The sequence below is a fragment of the Marmota marmota genome, unplaced genomic scaffold (assembly GCF_001458135.2).
Source record: "Marmota marmota marmota unplaced genomic scaffold, marMar, whole genome shotgun sequence".
Classification (NCBI taxonomy): Eukaryota; Metazoa; Chordata; class Mammalia; order Rodentia; family Sciuridae; genus Marmota; species Marmota marmota.
Window position 1 is genome coordinate 10,481,968 of NW_026000185.1, and position 17,641 is coordinate 10,499,608.

Here is a 17,641-nt window from a genome sequence, read left to right on the forward strand (position 1 = left end):
CCCCGTCTCGAACCCAGAATTCAGCCCTGAGTACGGTGCTTGCACGGCTGGCAGAAACTGCAGCGCTGTATCCCTGCGTCGCTATCTCCTCGTTTCCCAGCGCGCGCTGCAGACTCTAGCCGCGGGGCGGTTTGCTGAATAAGCAGTGTTACCCTCCGTGCGACAGACCTCTCGCGTTTGAGTCCCCGTAGCCGATCCTCGTGCGATGGAAATCCTTCCTCCGGGTTCCGGAGCACCCCACTATTGCTGGAAATTCCTAACAAGATATCCTTTAGCCGTCCTGACTTGTCATACCCCCACACAGTGAAGCAGCACACGGGGGCAATGCACTCCCCTCGCCGCCATCTTCCTTCCGATCAGTAAACAATTTTTTTAAAAAAATTTATTGTTTGACTTTTTCCCCCTACCTTTGTTATTTATTTATTTATTTTTATATAGTGCTGAGGATTGAACCCAGGGCCTTGCATGTGCTAGGCAAGCACTCTGCAAGCGCTCTACCGCTAAGCCACAACCCCAACCCCTTCGGTAAACAAATTTTTAAAAATTAATCATCACATTGGGATTGTTCAAACAACAGCCACTTGGAGCATAGGAGGGCTGTGACTTTCCTGTATAGTGTATTGTCAGTGTTTGGTACATTTACTGTTCATTTTTGCCTTACATTTAATAGTTACACATAAAATCCAACTTTTACGAATAAATACACACTTAGAATTTGTTTATTTGAAAGAATTGTAACCTAGTGTCAAAAAGATATCCTGTTTATTCATTTTCTTCTCATCTTGCGTGCAGTTACTGTCACAGTTTCAGTGTTTTGCCAAAATGGAACAATACAAGAGCATTTCCTTCATCTGCCATGAAGCTCTTGTTAAGCACTGGTGGGTCTATTCCCTGATGATCTTAAAAGAGCGTACTATAGGGATACTGCCACATCAATGATCATAGCGGCACAATTCACAATAGCTAGACTGTGGAACCAACCTAGATGCCCTTCAATAGATGAATGGATAAAAAAAAATGTGGCATCTATACACAATGGAGTATTACGCAGCACTAAAAAAAATGACAAAATCATAGAATTTGCAGGGAAATGAATGGCATTAGAACAGATTATGCTAAGGGAAGCTAGCCAATCCTTAAAAAACAAATGCCAAATGTCTTCTTTGATATAAAGAGAGCAACTAAGAACATAACAGGGAGGAAGAGCATGAGGAAAAGATTAACATTAAACAGAGACGAGTGGGGGGAGAGAAAGGGAAAGAGAAGGGGAAGCATATGGAAATGGTAGGAGACCCTCAATGTTACACAAAATTACACATAAGAGGTTGTGAGGGGAAGGGGGTGGAACAAGGGAGAGAATTAAACAACAGCAGATGAGGCAGAGAGGGAAGATGAGAGGGGAGGGGAGGGGGGATAGTAGGGGATAGGAAAGGCAGCAGAATACAACAGACACTAATATGGCATTATGTACAGATTATGAATGTGTAACTGATGTGATTCTGCAATTTGTATTTGGGGTAAAAATGGGAGTTCATAACTCACTTGAATCAAATGTATGAAAGATGATATGTCATGAGCTTTGTAATGTTTTGAACAACCAGTAAAAAAAAAAAAAAAAGCACTGGTGGGTCATGGCTGCCATTTGATGCGGCCTTGATTCCTTGACAACAGGCCTGTAGTGGATTCATCATTGGAACCCTGGAGCTCAGTGCAGTGCCTGATAGTATGAGCCTTCAGTCTGTGTGTCACAGATTTGTACAAATGGCTCTTTTCATGGCTTAATCTCCCTCATCCTTACCTCCTTCCTCAGCAATCTCTTTTTCCCCGTTGTTTGCTCCAGTTTATTTGCCTCTTGGTACATCCATGTTTTGTAATATGGGCCCTGAAGTTGGAAACCTGGCTTTGATATTAATGTCTTAAATTTATTTAATCAAGTTTTGGTTTTCTCATCTATAAAATGGGCATAATGATCCCATAGAAAAGTCATCAGGGCACAATTAGGGAGATTAAATTTAGTGTTGAGCAGAGTAGAAATACAGTAAATATTCTTTCCTTTTCTTTCTTTTTGTTGTCTTTCCCATTTTTTAAAAATTAAAAGAGGTAAGTTATTTGCCTGAAGTGGGACACTATCTCTCCAGCCATTTTCTTTTTTTCAGTTTTGGTTTTGGGTCTTGGGTTTCTCAAGGTGAGCTCTCTGCCCATCACTCCTCTTCCTGCCTTGCTGCAGTGATGCCACCAGCCATTCCAGCTGCCCATCTGGAACTCTTACCTGCTCTCTCCATTCTTTAATCTCCTTTACCTTTCAAATGGGCTAGTCATCAAACTTTGAAATTTTGCCCCTTAAAGAGTATTTGAGTTTATTTGCTTTTCTGCATTTTTGCTATCTTAGTTTCTAGCATTTCGACCTGAGACTTAGTAACTTGTCTCTGCCAGAATTATCTTTTAAAACTCCTACTTGGGTCACATCACTCTTCTAGAGTACACACTCTCCTCAGTTTTGTGTCTGTCTTGACCTCGCCACCTTGTTTCTACCACTCCCTGCCAGCTGCCCCACATGGCCTCAGCAGCCCTTTTATGTTTGTGCCTCTTACTTTTACTGATGAGAAAATTTCCATGCCTGGCAAACTTCTGCTTATCCTTTTGACTTTTCCTAACTACATTAATACAACTGGACGTTTAATTGTCTAGGTTCCCAGAGCAGTTTATATCTACTTATATTCTACTATTTATATGCTTTAATAATTTCTGACCTCTAACTACTCTAGGCAATGATCGTCAACACTAGCAACAAATTAGAATCACTCTATCCCAGACCAATTATAGCAGACTCTCTGGAGATTCTTCCTTCCCTCTTCCTCTCCTCTCTGGGAATTTTTTTTTTTTCTTTTAAACCTTGTCAAGTAACATATTGTGAGGAGAGTTCAGAAATACTCATACTGGATATTGGTTCTAAGAAAGCTTTCAGCTAAAATATCCTGTCATTTTATGAATCTGTGGCCTTTTAAATGTAAGAGAATGTAGGTAATCAAGCCAGGAGTTAAATTAGGAAAAAACCAAAGGATGACAACACTTTTCATAACAGTTAATAAAAATGTATGTGGAGTAATGAAATATTTGTGTAGAAATATGTAGTTTTAAACCAATTATTTGATTTTATCTTAATTGTTAAGAGTAAATAGTTTGAACAAAGTGTTCCTTTCTGTGATTTTTCCCCCCAATTATAAAATTGGGAGGTGAATTTTATTCATATAAATATATAAATGGATTTGATAATGAATTTAAATTTTTTTAGTTGTACATGGACACAATTCCTTTAATTTTTTTTAAGCTTATTTTTATGTGGTGCTGAGGATCGAACCCAGTACCTCACATATGCTAGGTAAACACTCTACTACTGAAGTATAACTCCAGTCCCTTGATAATGAATCCTTGTTACACTTAAGAAATTTCATTTAGAAGAGAATAATATAGGAAACTACAGTATATTGCTAAGAAAATATTTTCATACATACAGTTGACATGATTTTATAAATATAATAGTAAATAAATTTTGAATTAGATATCTAACAAATTGCCACCAGGAGTTTTGGTGGGAAGAACAGATAATGTGAAATAACCCAGGGTTGACATCATTAATTTACCTTGGTTTGTTTGTTTGTATCACAGAATTACTGTGGGTATGTGGTTAACTTTGTCTTTGTACTTCTTCATCCAAGTCTGCTGCTTGATCTTGTTTGTATTTCCCTAAAGTTTGTAATTCAGGGGAGCTTTGAAGGGCAGGGACAATAGCTCTGTTATTGCTAAAACGTCTACCTCTCTTCATTTGACTGATTGTATATTAAACTTCTGAAGTTTGATATTTATATCCTTTGAACTTCTTTATTATTTCACATTCCTTGTACATAGCAGTGATTCTATACCATTTTATTTACAGGTATGTCATATAAATTAGTCATTAGTCACTACGAGCAATAAGGTACAGTGGAAAAAATGTTGGCTTTGGATTCACACTTAATTCAAGACAAATGTTAGGGCTGATTTAGGGATCACCTTATTCTAATAGCCCATCACTTTTTAAAATATGATCTCATTAGTGTTTTCTGGCTCCATTTAGATAAAAGGAAATGAATAGATGAAAAAATGAAAGTGTACTGTCTCTTTTTTTTTTTTTCTTTATTTTTTCCTATCACTATAGGAGCATCTAACAATGAAGAGGTTTTTTGTAAGGGTGTTTTAGTTTTTTGTTTTTTGTGCTTCTGAGGATTGAACCCAGGGCCTCAGGTATGCTAGATAGGTGCTCTCCCACTAAGATACCCTAGCCCAGTGGTTTGTTTCTTGAGAACAGAAGCTGTATTCCAGGTTAATCTTACTTGTATTGTGCTGTGCTTTTACTTCCAGATAAACGTTGGATTTAGCTCATTTAGAATATAGGTATGTTATTGAGATTTGAAGGTATTAACTCTCCTATTCATTCATCTGTTAGTTCTAGACAAACTACCATTTTACCACTCTTTGTCCAGTTAAATCTAAATTAGTTTTACTTTAAAAAAAATTTTTGTTTTGAATATTTATTTTTTTAGTTATGGTTGGGCACAGTGTCTTTATTTATTTATTTTTATGTGGTGCTGAGAATCGAACCCAGGGCCCCGCACTTGCTAGGCGAGTGCTCTACCACTGAGCCACAACCCCAGCCCTATAGTTTACTTTCATGATTAAATTATGACCCTGAAAGGATCCATTCTGATGCAATTTCTTTAACATCTCAATTATCTCCTACTAGACAAGAGAGTGCTTTTTATATTTGATGTTAGATTTCAGTTTCAAAGAAAAATCATCAAGTAGTTAAGTAGACTTTAAGATGACAGCTTACAAAATTTTAGAATATAGCCTATACTCCATCAAAAATGTTCATGAATATTAAGTTAAAATTTTTTGAAAATTTATTCTTTTCCCTTTGCTAGATTTTAAGATTTGCTTAGCTTATAATTTTCTTAATTTGGAGGGATGCGTGGGAGTTTAAGGTGAACACAATGTCAAGGCATAATAGGTTGAAAAAAAATTCTTCAATATTAAGAACAGATAATTCTTCCATGAAAATATTTTAAAATCTGCCCCTAAAGGATCTTCCAAATCATTAGCACTAATGTTCAAAGTTAGTACATCTTGCCATTATAAGGGCATTATGGTTCTTGTATCTGAGAAATAATTTGGTGTCAACATATCTTGCATTATAAGAGAATTATGATACTTGTATCTGATAGTCATTACAACTTCTTGGCTTCTTGCTTACATGATCTGCCTTCTTATATCCATCTTCTTCTACCCATTTGTGTCATCTTTTCTAAAGTATGTGGCTTATAAACATACACTTTTAGACTTTCTATAAAATTTATTCTGTTAGTCTCTGTCTTTCAGTTGGATTGATTTGCCCATTAATATTTAATAATTAAGGCCAATTATTTTGTTTGTCCCATTTTACTTTTGTGTTCTGTTTCCTTTGGTTGTTGTTAAAATTGAATATTTGTTAGCTAAAGCTATTTGTATTTTCAAATTTTATTTTTAGAATTATATACAACCTTAATTTCTCAGTCTTTCTAAAGTTATAATTATGCAACTTCTTTATAATATATAGAAATGCAAAACATTAAATACATTTGCCCCCCTCATCCTTTCTGCTATAGTTATCACATGATATCTTCATGTATTACAAACTCCACAAGAAAGCATTATACTTTTTGCAGAGTGTGATAAGATTAAAGAAATTAAGAAAAAAAAAAAGCTAGTCTGTTATTTATTTGTATTTAATGCTTTTCATTCCTGAGATCTAAATTTTTATCTGGTATCACTTTTCTTCATCCCAAATAGTTTCTTTTAGCATTCCTTATAGTATGTATTCACTGGTGACATGTTTGCCTTCTTTGTTAAAGGGTATTTTCATTGGATGTGGAATTCTGGTTGACAGTTGTAGCTAGATTCTGTTGGGCTCCCTCTTAAGAGCATTGTTTTGTTTTAGTAGGGCATTAACTTTGCTGAACTCACTTTTGCAAACCCTGTCTCTCCTATGGTGGGCAGTCCTGAAATCTTAGTTCTTTTTGCCTTGGCTAGGCTTCATGGAGTCTACCCTGCACATGTAATAGTTTAGGAATCACCCCAAAAAGTTGAGGCCCTCACACCTTTTTTTTTAAACAGAGTTACAAAATAGATTCACATATACATGGTTAATTGACTTTAACAAAGGTGCAAAGGGAATTTAGTAGAAAAGGATAATCTTTTAACAGATGGTGCTGTAACAATCAGACATCAATATGCCCCCCTGAAAGAACTTTGATTCATATCTGTCTATGTAAAAATTAACTCAAAATGGACCATAGATTTAAATGTAAAACACAAATCTATATCTAGAAGAAAACATTGGAGATACTCTTTGTGACCTTGGGCTAATCAAAGACTTGTATTAACAACTACAAAAATGTGGTTCAAAAAAATATTGATAAATTTGACTTTATTCAATCAAAATATCTACTCTTTACAAAACACTGTTAAGAGCATGAAAAGGTAAGCCTCTGGGAAAAATAGTTACAAATCACATATCTGATAAAAACTCAGATTACAAGAAAACCACCTAATATTAAAAATGAACAAAAAGATTTCATCAGAAACTTATCTGCCATCCCTTTATTTCTTTAGTTAAGCTCATTAAAACATCATCAGTCACTAGGGAAATACAAATTAAAACCACAGTCAAATACCATGTGCCCACTAAATGACCAAAAGGAAAAAGATTGAGCAAATGAAGTGTTAGCAAGGATGTGGAACAACTGGATTCTTGCACTCTGCCAATAAGAATGCAAAATGGTTCAACGACTTCAGAAAATTTTGTCAGTTTCTTTAAAATTTAAATATATAGCTGCCATATGATTCAGCCATCCCACTCCTAGGCATTTTACTCAAGAAAAATGAAAGCATGTAACTATAAAACCTGTGCAGGAGTGTTCATAGCATGTTTATTTGTAATAGTTGTAAAAACTAGAAAGAGCCCAAGTGTTCATCAATGGGTGAATGAATGGACAATCTGTGTATGAAGTGCTACTAAATAAGTAGACAGTAGTCTTCCAAATGTGTTACTACTGAGTAACATAGACTACCATCCTCATAGCTTCCAATAATAGTTTTTGTTATTGGAACAGCAATCCTTATAGCTTCCAATAACGTTTGTGTCATTGGTACTACCATTATTAATTTCTGTATCAGTCAGCATAGTCCAAGTTATGCTGTAGTAACAAATAATCTCAAATCTTCATGATATAAAATAAAGGTTTGCTTCTTTGACATGAACTATATGTGCATTGTGGGTGAGCTGAAAGTTCTGTTTCCTTTTGGTTTCACCCTGAGACCCAGGCTGGCAGAGGAGTTTTTATCTGAAACATTGCTGGTTGCTATGAATTTTGACTGAAGTTGTTTGATATGAAGGAGTTAACATGCATTTTCAAGCCAGCCTGCTGCTTTATTTTCATTGGCGTTAGTTGACTTTCTTCTCATTTTAGCATGCATTGAAATCTTTAAGTGACATCAGTAGCAATAGCTTTCTTTAATCCTTGCTACAAAAGAAGTTTACAACATAGTTTCTTTTCTTTACATGTAAGTGCTTTCCTGGATGGAAAGTATATTATTCCTGTGTGTTGGACAAGGACCATGAGGTCCAGAGAGGGAGCTAGATTCTGTTTTAGTAGGGCATTAACTTTGCTGAACTCACTTTTGCAAACCCTTTAGGGCAGTCCTGAAATCTTAGTTCTTTTTGCCTTGGCTAGGCAAATGGTAATGACCACACAACAGTAAAACCAGACTAGTACCCAGGGATCCTATATTAATACTTTTGTGCAAGTTGGAGAAAAACAAGTGTACCATTTATTTATTTTATTTACACATTATTTATTTGACAGTCTCTTCAACAGGCCACGTGAAGAGGTGTCTCCTATTCCCTGTTGCCAGTGGCTGGAACACAATGGATCACGTGGGGGCCTTAGACACCGAGGATGAGTTGGGACCTCTAGCCCATCTTGCTCCAAGTCCTCAAAGTGAGGCCGTGGCTCACGAATTCCAGGAACTCTCCTTGCAGTCCAGTCAGCACTTACCCCCTCTGAACGAAAGGAAGAACGGTGAGTTCATTAACATGTGCAGTGGGAACCTTGTTAAAGAGTCACCCTCTCAGCCCAGTTTATTCCTTTTCAGTTTGCTTTTGTCAGTTCGGTCCAGCAGTGAGTCTAGGAGGACACTGTCATAGGATGGTTTTGAATAACAGATAGTATTTCACTTTCCTTCCAGATCTTTCATTATTTACCCAGTGTCTTTGCTAGCAACATTACCTTTAGAAATCAGTTTTAGCTTCAATCCATTTCACACAGATTCCAGCAGATTTCATGCTGTAATGTCATTGGAAATTGCCTCCCTATGCTGGTGCCAGGGAAGCAGCATGTGGCTGAGAGTACATTCTCCCCCTTTCCCCATCTCCTTACGACACACCTTCCTTTGGAAATGGAGAGATTTATGTTCTCAGTGATGACGGAAGGCAAGAATTTCATATGTGAATATTTTGATATAAATGGGCATAGATGTGACCAAGATTCTGTCTTTAGCTAGCTCATCATTGCATACAAAATGAGTATTTTCTATTAATTTCTTACCTTTTTAGCAAATTTTTATTGATCACAGAACCATCCCAGAGTCTCCAGAAAATAAAACTGTCAAATTTTAACATAAATGAATGGAGATAAATGATGTACTTTTACTGTTAATATTTATAGCGTAAAGAAAAAGTAATGTTAAAGTTCATAAACATAGTAAATATGCATATTTTGTAAAGGCAGAATTAAGTATTTCAAGTGGGTTTACTAGATTTTTCACAGTTCTGGTGAGGCTTACCTTTATAAATACATCTTTTTAATTTTAGTTTTAAAAGCTGGAAAAAATAAAACTGTTTCTTCAGAATGCTTCCTTATGTACCCAGTTACTTACTTTTCTGTATCCTGAGTGGTTTCCTGATTTATTCATTAATGGTCTTACTTTATTTAGCAAAGTGGATAAAGGGCATCTACTACTATGTTTAGATCCTTAGTACAGGTCTTTAATGTGAATTTCTTCTCCAAATAAGATGTTTTACTTCGTTTCTGAATCTCATTCAGAAACAAGGCACAGCCATTGGCTGTTTTTGATTGGTTCAAAGCAACATCTCCACCAGGTTGCTGCCAAAGCCATCTGGATGCTGTGATTTATGGTAAAGGCTTTGGAACACTCTGTCATTAGGAGCCTTGCTTTTACCTTAAACAATGATACAGACAACTGCATTTTTGCACAGTACACTTGGATCAATATAATGTGCAAATCATTACCCTAAAACAAAATAGGAGTTGTACTTATATAAAATTAGAATGTAGCTGGGCATGGTGGCGCACACCTGTAATCCCAGCAACTTGGTGAGGCCCTAAGCAACTTAGCAAGACCTGTCTCTAAAATCTACATATGTACATTTTATATAGAGAGAGGCTGGAGATATATGGGCTGGGGATGTGGCTCAGTGGTTAAATGCCTCTGGGTTCAATTCCCAGTACCCTGCCTCCCAAAATAATCAAAATGTAAAACTGTTCTTGAAGCTGGTCATCTGTACCAGGCGATGGGGAAGTGTGTGAGGAAAGTTTACACTTTTTGGTCATTCACCATGTTCTCTTTCAGAAATTAGTATAGATGCCTAAATGTATGCTAAACCCAAATATAGTTTAGTCTCCCTTATAAGCTCTTAGGATAGTTTATGAAAAGGTAAAAATTTATTAGTTACATTTTATGAAGCAATGCAGTAATATAGAAGGATTGCTTTTTCACTCTCAGTTGATAAAACCCTGTACTGAATCTTTGTCTTCAGTGTGTTTTATCAACAGATACCCCATGCATCATCTATCTAGCTCTGATTTCCAGTACATATCTCTATTTCTCTTTTTGAGGTCCAGCAGTTTTTTTAAAATACATGCATGATAAGACTTTAAAGTTGACTTATTGTTGCACATTCATAGTCTCTACAGCCTCATCACTGATTTGTCATTGGTTTCAACATTTTATGGGGGTGTCATTTCTGTTTTAGAATTTAACCTTTTGTGTTGTTGTTTTGTGCTTTCATTTTTATTAGATAATGCATTCCCATGGTTTAAAATATTATGGGAACATAAGCAGGTTGCCCTCCAGTTCTTCCTTTGCCTGCCCACTTACTTCCCAGAATTAATTTACGTGTGTCCTTTCTGAGAGAATATTTGACTACTTTTTAAAAAATATTTATTTTTTAGTTGTAGTCGGACACAATACCTTTTTATTTTATTTATTTTTATGTGGTGCTGAGGATCGAACCCAGGGCCTCACAGTGCTAGGCAAGCGCTCTACTGCTGAGCCACAACCCCAGCCCCTTGACTACTTTTTTTTAAAAAGCAGTTTTAAAAGCTTCTTTGTAACAATATGCAACATATTTAATTTTAAGGTTATATCTTGGGAATACTTAAGGTATTGATTTTTTTCCTCTTTTTCTGATTCTCATTAATATTTCTATAAATCTAAAGCTAGCTTTGAATTCAGTTGCTTTTGAAACTAGTGTTTTTTTCCAAAGAGTATTTCTTTGTTCCATATTAAGCAAATGAAAGAAAATTTCAAGATGAGATACTATGGAAGAACTCAACAAGAAGATAATTCACTTCTCTAATAAACGACTTCAGGAAATTATAAGCCTTACCTTATATTCATGCATATATTGTAATTTTAGGCTCATGGCAAGTTAGCCTTATGTGTATGTACATTCCAAGATGTAAAAGCAGTCTTTGTACAGCTATCAGAAATCTAGTTTTTATAGAAATGTGTTGATCAGTTAGGAGGAATAAGTTTAAGGGATCTAGTGACATATAGCTAGTGACATATATTATGGTCAGTGTATTATATTTTTGAAAACTGCTGGAGGAGTAGATTTTAAGTGTCCTCACCTCAAAAGAAATGAAAAGTACATGAAGTAATGGATGTGTTTTTAGCTCGATTTAGCCACCCCAGAGAGTCTGCATAATTCAGAACATCATGTTGTACATGGTAAATACACACCATTTTGTCAATTAAAAAAACAAATAAAAATGTTAAAAGAAAAATCTAGTTTTTGACAGTTACGTGAGTATATTCTTATCAATTAACATAAAAGACCCAAACTTTCTTAACTTAAATGATTTTTTTAACTTTATGTTGTTTAATTTTATATCATCTTAATGTCATTTAAATCATATAAAAATGTAAATATTGGTCTAAAAATTAATCACTGAAAAGTACCATTTAGATATTATTAAATAATCAAATTCATTTTTTTGTTACTGCATTTTATTGTTATTCTTTAGCCTTTGAATACCATTTAATAGAACAGTGTTCTTTTCTTTAAATATTTATTTTTTAGTTTTAGGTTGGACACAGTATCTTTATTTTTATGTGGTGCTAAGGATCGTACCCAGTGCCTCACACATGCTAGGCGAGTACTCTACCACTGAGCCACAACCCAGCCTAATGTTCTTTCCTTTTTTTTTTTCTTTTTAAAATTTTTTTAAAGAGAGAGAATATCTTTTTTGTAAATGGACACAACACAATGCCTTTATTTATTTTATTTTTTTAATGTGGTGTTGAGAATTGAACCCGGGTCCCGCCTGTGCTAGGTGAACGCTCTACCGCTGAACCACAATCCCAGCCCCCCAATGTTCTTTTCTGTGGGGTGAAAATAGAGGTGTTTTAACTTGTGATTAGTGAGTGGGAGGATTATGTCATGGAGCTGTTTATAAATTAACTTTACAAGGAAAATTAATTTTAAGTAATAATTTCAGGGTCTTCCCTCATTTTTTTGCCGGGGCAACGGGTTACTAGGGATTAAACTCAGGGACACCTGACCTCTAAGCTATATCCCCAGCCCTATTTTGTATTTTATTTAGAGACAGAGTCTCACTGATTTGCGTAGCAGCTGGATTTGCACTCAGGATCCTCCTGCCTTATCCTCCTGAGCCTCTGAGATTACAGGTGTGCACTACCAAGCCCAGCTTCCCTCATGTTTTATAAGTTTTTATGTTAGTAATGATAGTGGAGTGGCAAGATATTCCCACTACTGAAGTAAATGTGGAAGATGTTTAGTAAAGATAAACTGGAGTTTTTCTTTATGCCTGGATGTGGCATAAAGAATAATTCTATAGTGAGTAGCTCCATAAAAGTAAGTAAATAATTCTGTAGTGAGTATCTCCATAAAAGTAAGGCAGCCATTTAGGTAATTAGCTTTTTCCCAGGTTAGCCCCTCATAAATGAAAGTGAATATAAACACAAGGACCATTACTAAAACAGTGCATGCACAGGGCCCTGAGCTTCGTGACATTTATACACATAACAGATCCCTCTTCACACATCAATAATAACATTTGTTCAGATGGACAGCACTGGGAATGAAAGGAAAGCCAAAAACAACAGATCACCTAGTGAAAGCTCAGGTGCTAGAAGTTGAATACAGCTTCATAAAGGCAGGGGAAGATAGTGCAGGTGGAAGCAACACCCCAGAGAGTTGCAGCTCTTTGCCTGAAGATTGGTACGCTGTCAGGCAGAGCTACTCCAAAGGGTGCTGGTGGTGAGTTTAAGCTTTAAATCATTGCCAGTATTAGTACAGAACAAGAAGAGAAGTTAACATGAATTCTAAGGCTGTTTGGTGTTTTAATACTTTTTGGTATACCTCTGAGTCTAGGTGTTAAGGTGAAGATCAGCCACCTCAACGCAATGACAGCCCACATGCCAGCTGTCAGTAGTACTGAGTAGGAGTAAAATCAGCTTCCACCTTCTTCCTATTCTAAAAGGCTTTATGAAACTCTTTTTACTCTGAAATAGTGTATTTTCGGCCTCGGTAAAGAGGAAAGATTAATTTGTTATTATTTTTTAAATTTTGGTATTAATAGTTACTGAAGTTGTTATGGGTTTGAGCTATGGTTCCATCCTGAAATTTTTTTCTAAGACTTCCATCCATTAAATTTATCACAATGAACAGTCTTAGACCATTTGAATGATCACTTACAAGAAAGAAAATAATTTATTCAAAAGTTGGTTGCACATAAAGAAACACAAGATGGCTCTTTGCTTTGGATTCAGTACACATGTTCTATATTTGAAAAAAGATGAATTTTGCCTGGCTATGGAATCAAGCCAAAGAAAACTGGTTGCTTTACACCTTAGAAAATAAATGGCATATATTCACAGCTGGTCTTTTCTTTGGATTTTACTCTGAAAACATTTTTTCACTCCTCATTAACATTTAAGATTATCTTACCTTGACTTTGCAGTTAACATTTAGGATCTGGAGTAGTTAACTGTAATTCTCAAAAGCATTAATAAACATTAAAGCTTTCTGATAATCTCTCTTCCTGCTTTAAGACCGAGAAATACGTACATATACTCTGAGTATAATTTTCCTGAGTCATGTTTTCAATATATGTTTTTTTAAATATTTTCTTTTAGTTATAGATGGACACTGAACTTTTATTTATTTAGTTTTGAGGATCGAACCCAGGGCCTCACACATGCTAGGCAAGTGCACTACTGTTGAGCTTCAGCCCTAGTCCTATATTTTTTTGGGGGGGTGTACTGGGGATTGAACCCAGAGGCACTCAATCACTGAACCAAATCCCCAGCCCTTTTATGTTTTATTTTTTAGAGACAGGATCTTGCTAAATTGCTTAGAGCCTCACTAAGTTGCTGAGGCTGGCTTGAACTCAAGATCTTCCTGTCTCAGCCTCCCAAGCCGCTGGGATTACAGGCATGCGCCACCATGCCGGGCGCTTGCTTGCACACGCGTGCGCGTTCTCTCTCTCTCTCTCTCTCTCTCTCTCTCTCTCTCTCTATATATATATATATATATATATATAGAATTTTATATATTATACTTATAATATATAGTATACATGTACTGTATATAATATTTCATATTATATCTGCAATTATATATGTAATTTTTTTAGATTAGGCTTTAGGATGCAATGCTAAACCAATTATGAAGTTCAAAAGCAGCTAGGGTTGTGGCTCAGGTAGAGCACTCACCATGTGTGAGGCACTGGGTTGGATTCTCAGCACCACATAAAAATAATATAAAGATATTGTTTCCACCTATAACTAAAAATTAAATATTAAAAAAAAGTTCAAAAGCAAACTGTAAGCCTCCTGACAACTGCAAGTGAAGTTCTTAATTGCTGCAGCTCTCCTATGCTTTTTTTTGATGACAATCTCTAGAACTCTTTAGAGTGAAAAAAAAAAGCCTTATAAGCACCTTTAAGGGTGAGGTACATTCTTTCATAATGGCCTTTAGAAAATCTAAATAGCATGTTTTGTTTCACAGTGTAAATAAGCACTTTTCACCCATCCACCACCTTTTTTCTACTGTTTCTTACTTAGTTTTGTTGTTACTGAGGATTTAGTTTGCTTCACTGCTGAAACACACAAGCAGTGTGGGTGTGGAGGCAAAGAGGGCTGCACAAGGATAATTTTGTGGTAATTTTCTTTATCACATTTATAGCTGGCAGTGAGATTGATCTGTGCAGCCATGTAGCGGTGTCAGAATGCTAATGTGAGCATGCTTTAGTTACCACTCCAGGTGGAAGCAGATGAAGCTTACAGTTTAAAAGGTGAACCAGCAAGACCATAGCACCGCTAAAGACCCTTTTTCAAGTTATAGCACCTCTGAAGACCCCTTCCCAAGTTATAGCACCTCTGAAGGCTCATTTTGAGCAATTTATCCAGTCTTTAAATTGTGTCTCTTATAGAAAGTCCATTGGTACATCAACAACAAACATATTTACTCAAAGGAAGAGGGTTGGGGTTATAGCTCAGTGGTTGAGCTCTTGCCTCGAATTCGTGAGGTACCGAGTTCAATCCTCAGCACCACATAAAAAAATAAATAAATAAAATGAAGATATTGTGTACATCTACAACTAAAAAAAAAAAAATTTTTTTTAAAAGGAAGACTTAGAACACAATAATACTTAGTATTTTAAACCACCAGTGAGACCACTTTGTCTTGAACTTACAAAAGTGCTTACCAAAAATATTTACAAGAATTTTCTAGAATTATCATAGTATATTATTTTAAGAAATAGATTATTTGAAATAATTTTCTTAAAATTAAGGTCAACCATATGATTTATATTAGATACTGGACTGGTGAATAAACAAGTTTATCAAGAAGTTGTCTTTGCTGTCCCTCAGAAAACAATTATAAAAGATAATTTAACCTAACCACAAAGACTTCTTCTAGCCAAACAAAGGAATTAAAAACAGATATTGGATACCTATTCTCTACCATAACTTTTAAAAAGAGCCTGTTAAGTATAGAGAGTATTCTAGAAAACATGATCCATGGTTATTTTTTCTTTGTTATTTAGTTTATAGTTTAAAATGTCAATAATGTAATACTATTGGGACAGCAAGCAACAAGACAAATATGTTGGAATAACAGATGTATTGGAATTTTCTCTTTGGTTTGTAATTAACAGATACCTCATCTAATGAGCAAATATCGTACTCAGTATTTTTCTAACTCCTTTAAATTGATTCGTACTGTTGGCCTTCCTACTCCTACTTGCCGCCTCACTGTCATTAACAAAATGTAGTCTTGTGGGAGTCAGGGCACCAGCCTTCTCTGCTTGACGCAGTCTGTGAGCATAGGTAAGTCTGAGACGCTTTCTGCATTACAGTATGCCCTTTGTAGCATCTGTATGATAGCTTCTAGCTCAGGTGTGTTTCTCAGAGGCCCTCCTTCCTTACAGCACATTTTCCTGTATCTCATTATTACTTTTGCCCTGTAATATTCATGGGGCACCCGAAACAAAGAATGGAAAATAACTTCCACCAAAGTTAACTGATGGAATTTTTCATAGATCAACCATGTTGCTGTTTAATATGTTCTTCATAGCAGTATTATTAAACATATGTGCAGCTCTCAGTCTTTCCTTCATTTTTAAAAGGAATGAGAATTTTACCTAATTGTTATTCTCAAAAAAAAAAAGTCTAATTTAAATATGCATTCTTTTCCTATTTCTGTCGTTTCCAAGAGTAGCATAAGAGTATCAGTTAAAAGACAGTATTTCAGCTTTTTTCAAAACCCAAATGATTATGTATTTTTCCTTAGTCATTTATGTTGTTTTCATTAAGAAAAATGCTAATATCTGCTTTACCAACTTACAATTTTGATATGTGGCTTCTGTGTTTAATAGACATAGCAAGAAAAGCAAACAGTCTGATGTTACCACTTACAAGGTCTTATAAGCTAAGTATAAAGACTGACAAGTGGTAGGATGGACAGCATTCTGCAGATTTGAGATTTATAGCTACAAAATAGAAGACCCTCTTTGACAAAAGGTTTATCCCTGACATAGCAGTTAAGAAGAATACTGACTGGACTACTTGGTCAGAACACTGCTGAGTGCTGTGTGTGAAAAAAAAAAAAAAAAAAAAGTTTGCCACATCAGAATAATTAGCTCTTAAAGTATTAAGAAGTTGGCGTTTCAGAAATGGAAATGGGATAATTTTCAAAAGTTATAATTAGCAAACATTTATTGAATGACCATTGCATCTCTCACCCTAAAATTTCTAAACTTTAAGCCTCCAGTATAATATTGGAAGCTCAGAATATAACGTATTCTCATAAAATTGTTGAGGGCTGGGTTTGTAGGTCAGTGGTAGAGCACTCCTCACCTAGCATGTGTGAGGCCCTGGGTGCGATCCTCAGCGCCACATAAAGATAAATAAAGATATCATGTCCATCTACAACTAAAAAATATTTTTAAAAATGAAATTGTTGGATATAGAGATCTTTAAAGTAGTTAAATACATTATGTAAGTTAAATACTTAAAGTTAATTTAGAGATGATTCTTGCAGATAACTGAGAGAAGAAGAACCTAGTTTTAAAGAAAGGGTTGTGAAATCAGGCCTTGGAGGACCTGTTATTCCAGGGTGTGGCGTCAGACTACTCAAAGCTTGTGTTTCCCTTATGAATAGAAATAATGTTAGAAATGCCAATAGGCTGTTGGGAAGAGCAAATGAAATAAAGCTTTTAAAGTGTTTAGCATAGGTCTGGGGTTATGGCTCAACGGTACAGTGCTCATCTAGCAGGTGCCAGACCCTGGGTTCGATCCTCAGCACCTCATAAAAATAAATAATACAATAAATAATAAAATAAATAAATACAACTATAAAATAAATATTTTTTTAAAAAGTGCTTAGCATACATGGGGCACATCTTCAGTGCTCAGCCATGTCATAGTTAGCTAGCATTGCTTGTCAGATGTAAAAATACCCTGAAGGGAGCCCGCAAACACAGTGGCTAAGAGCACCAACTCTGAAGCCACCCTGTCTTGAGTCTAGGTCCTGGCGACACCATTACTGGCTATGCACTTTACTCTTTTTGCCTCAGTTTCTTTGTCTACAAAGTGAAGATCATACTAGTACTTGCTTCATATGATAGCTATGATGATTGGGTCCATTCATCTCAGTCAGGTTTAGAGCAGGGTGGGCACAGAGTTAGCACTTGAATTATTTGTTACTAATATGTATTTTGAGAATGCAGTA

At 35.7% G+C, this 17,641-nt stretch overlaps 1 protein-coding gene and 1 long non-coding RNA gene across 4 annotated transcripts in view; one reads left to right on the forward strand and one right to left on the reverse strand.

Annotated features, from left to right (window-relative positions):
• Mrtfb (myocardin related transcription factor B) overlaps positions 1–17,641 on the forward strand; it is a 159,638-nt gene that overhangs the window by 48,496 nt on the left and 93,501 nt on the right. For 2 of the 3 annotated variants that reach the window (XM_015491071.2, XM_048789527.1), the window contains exon 2: positions 7,941–8,156. In XM_015491071.2, coding sequence (XP_015346557.1) covers positions 8,003–8,156 — 154 coding nt within the window. In that variant the 5' untranslated portion in view covers positions 7,941–8,002. The remainder of the gene's footprint in view (positions 1–7,940; positions 8,157–17,641) is intronic. The other variant, XM_048789526.1, reaches the window with a different exon arrangement.
• On the reverse strand, positions 3,781–8,063 carry LOC125612323. Its single transcript, XR_007342653.1, has 3 exons — positions 7,925–8,063; positions 6,389–6,392; positions 3,781–3,791 (listed from the first exon to the last, which is right to left on the reverse strand). It is a non-coding gene; the product is annotated as an uncharacterized LOC125612323 (long non-coding RNA).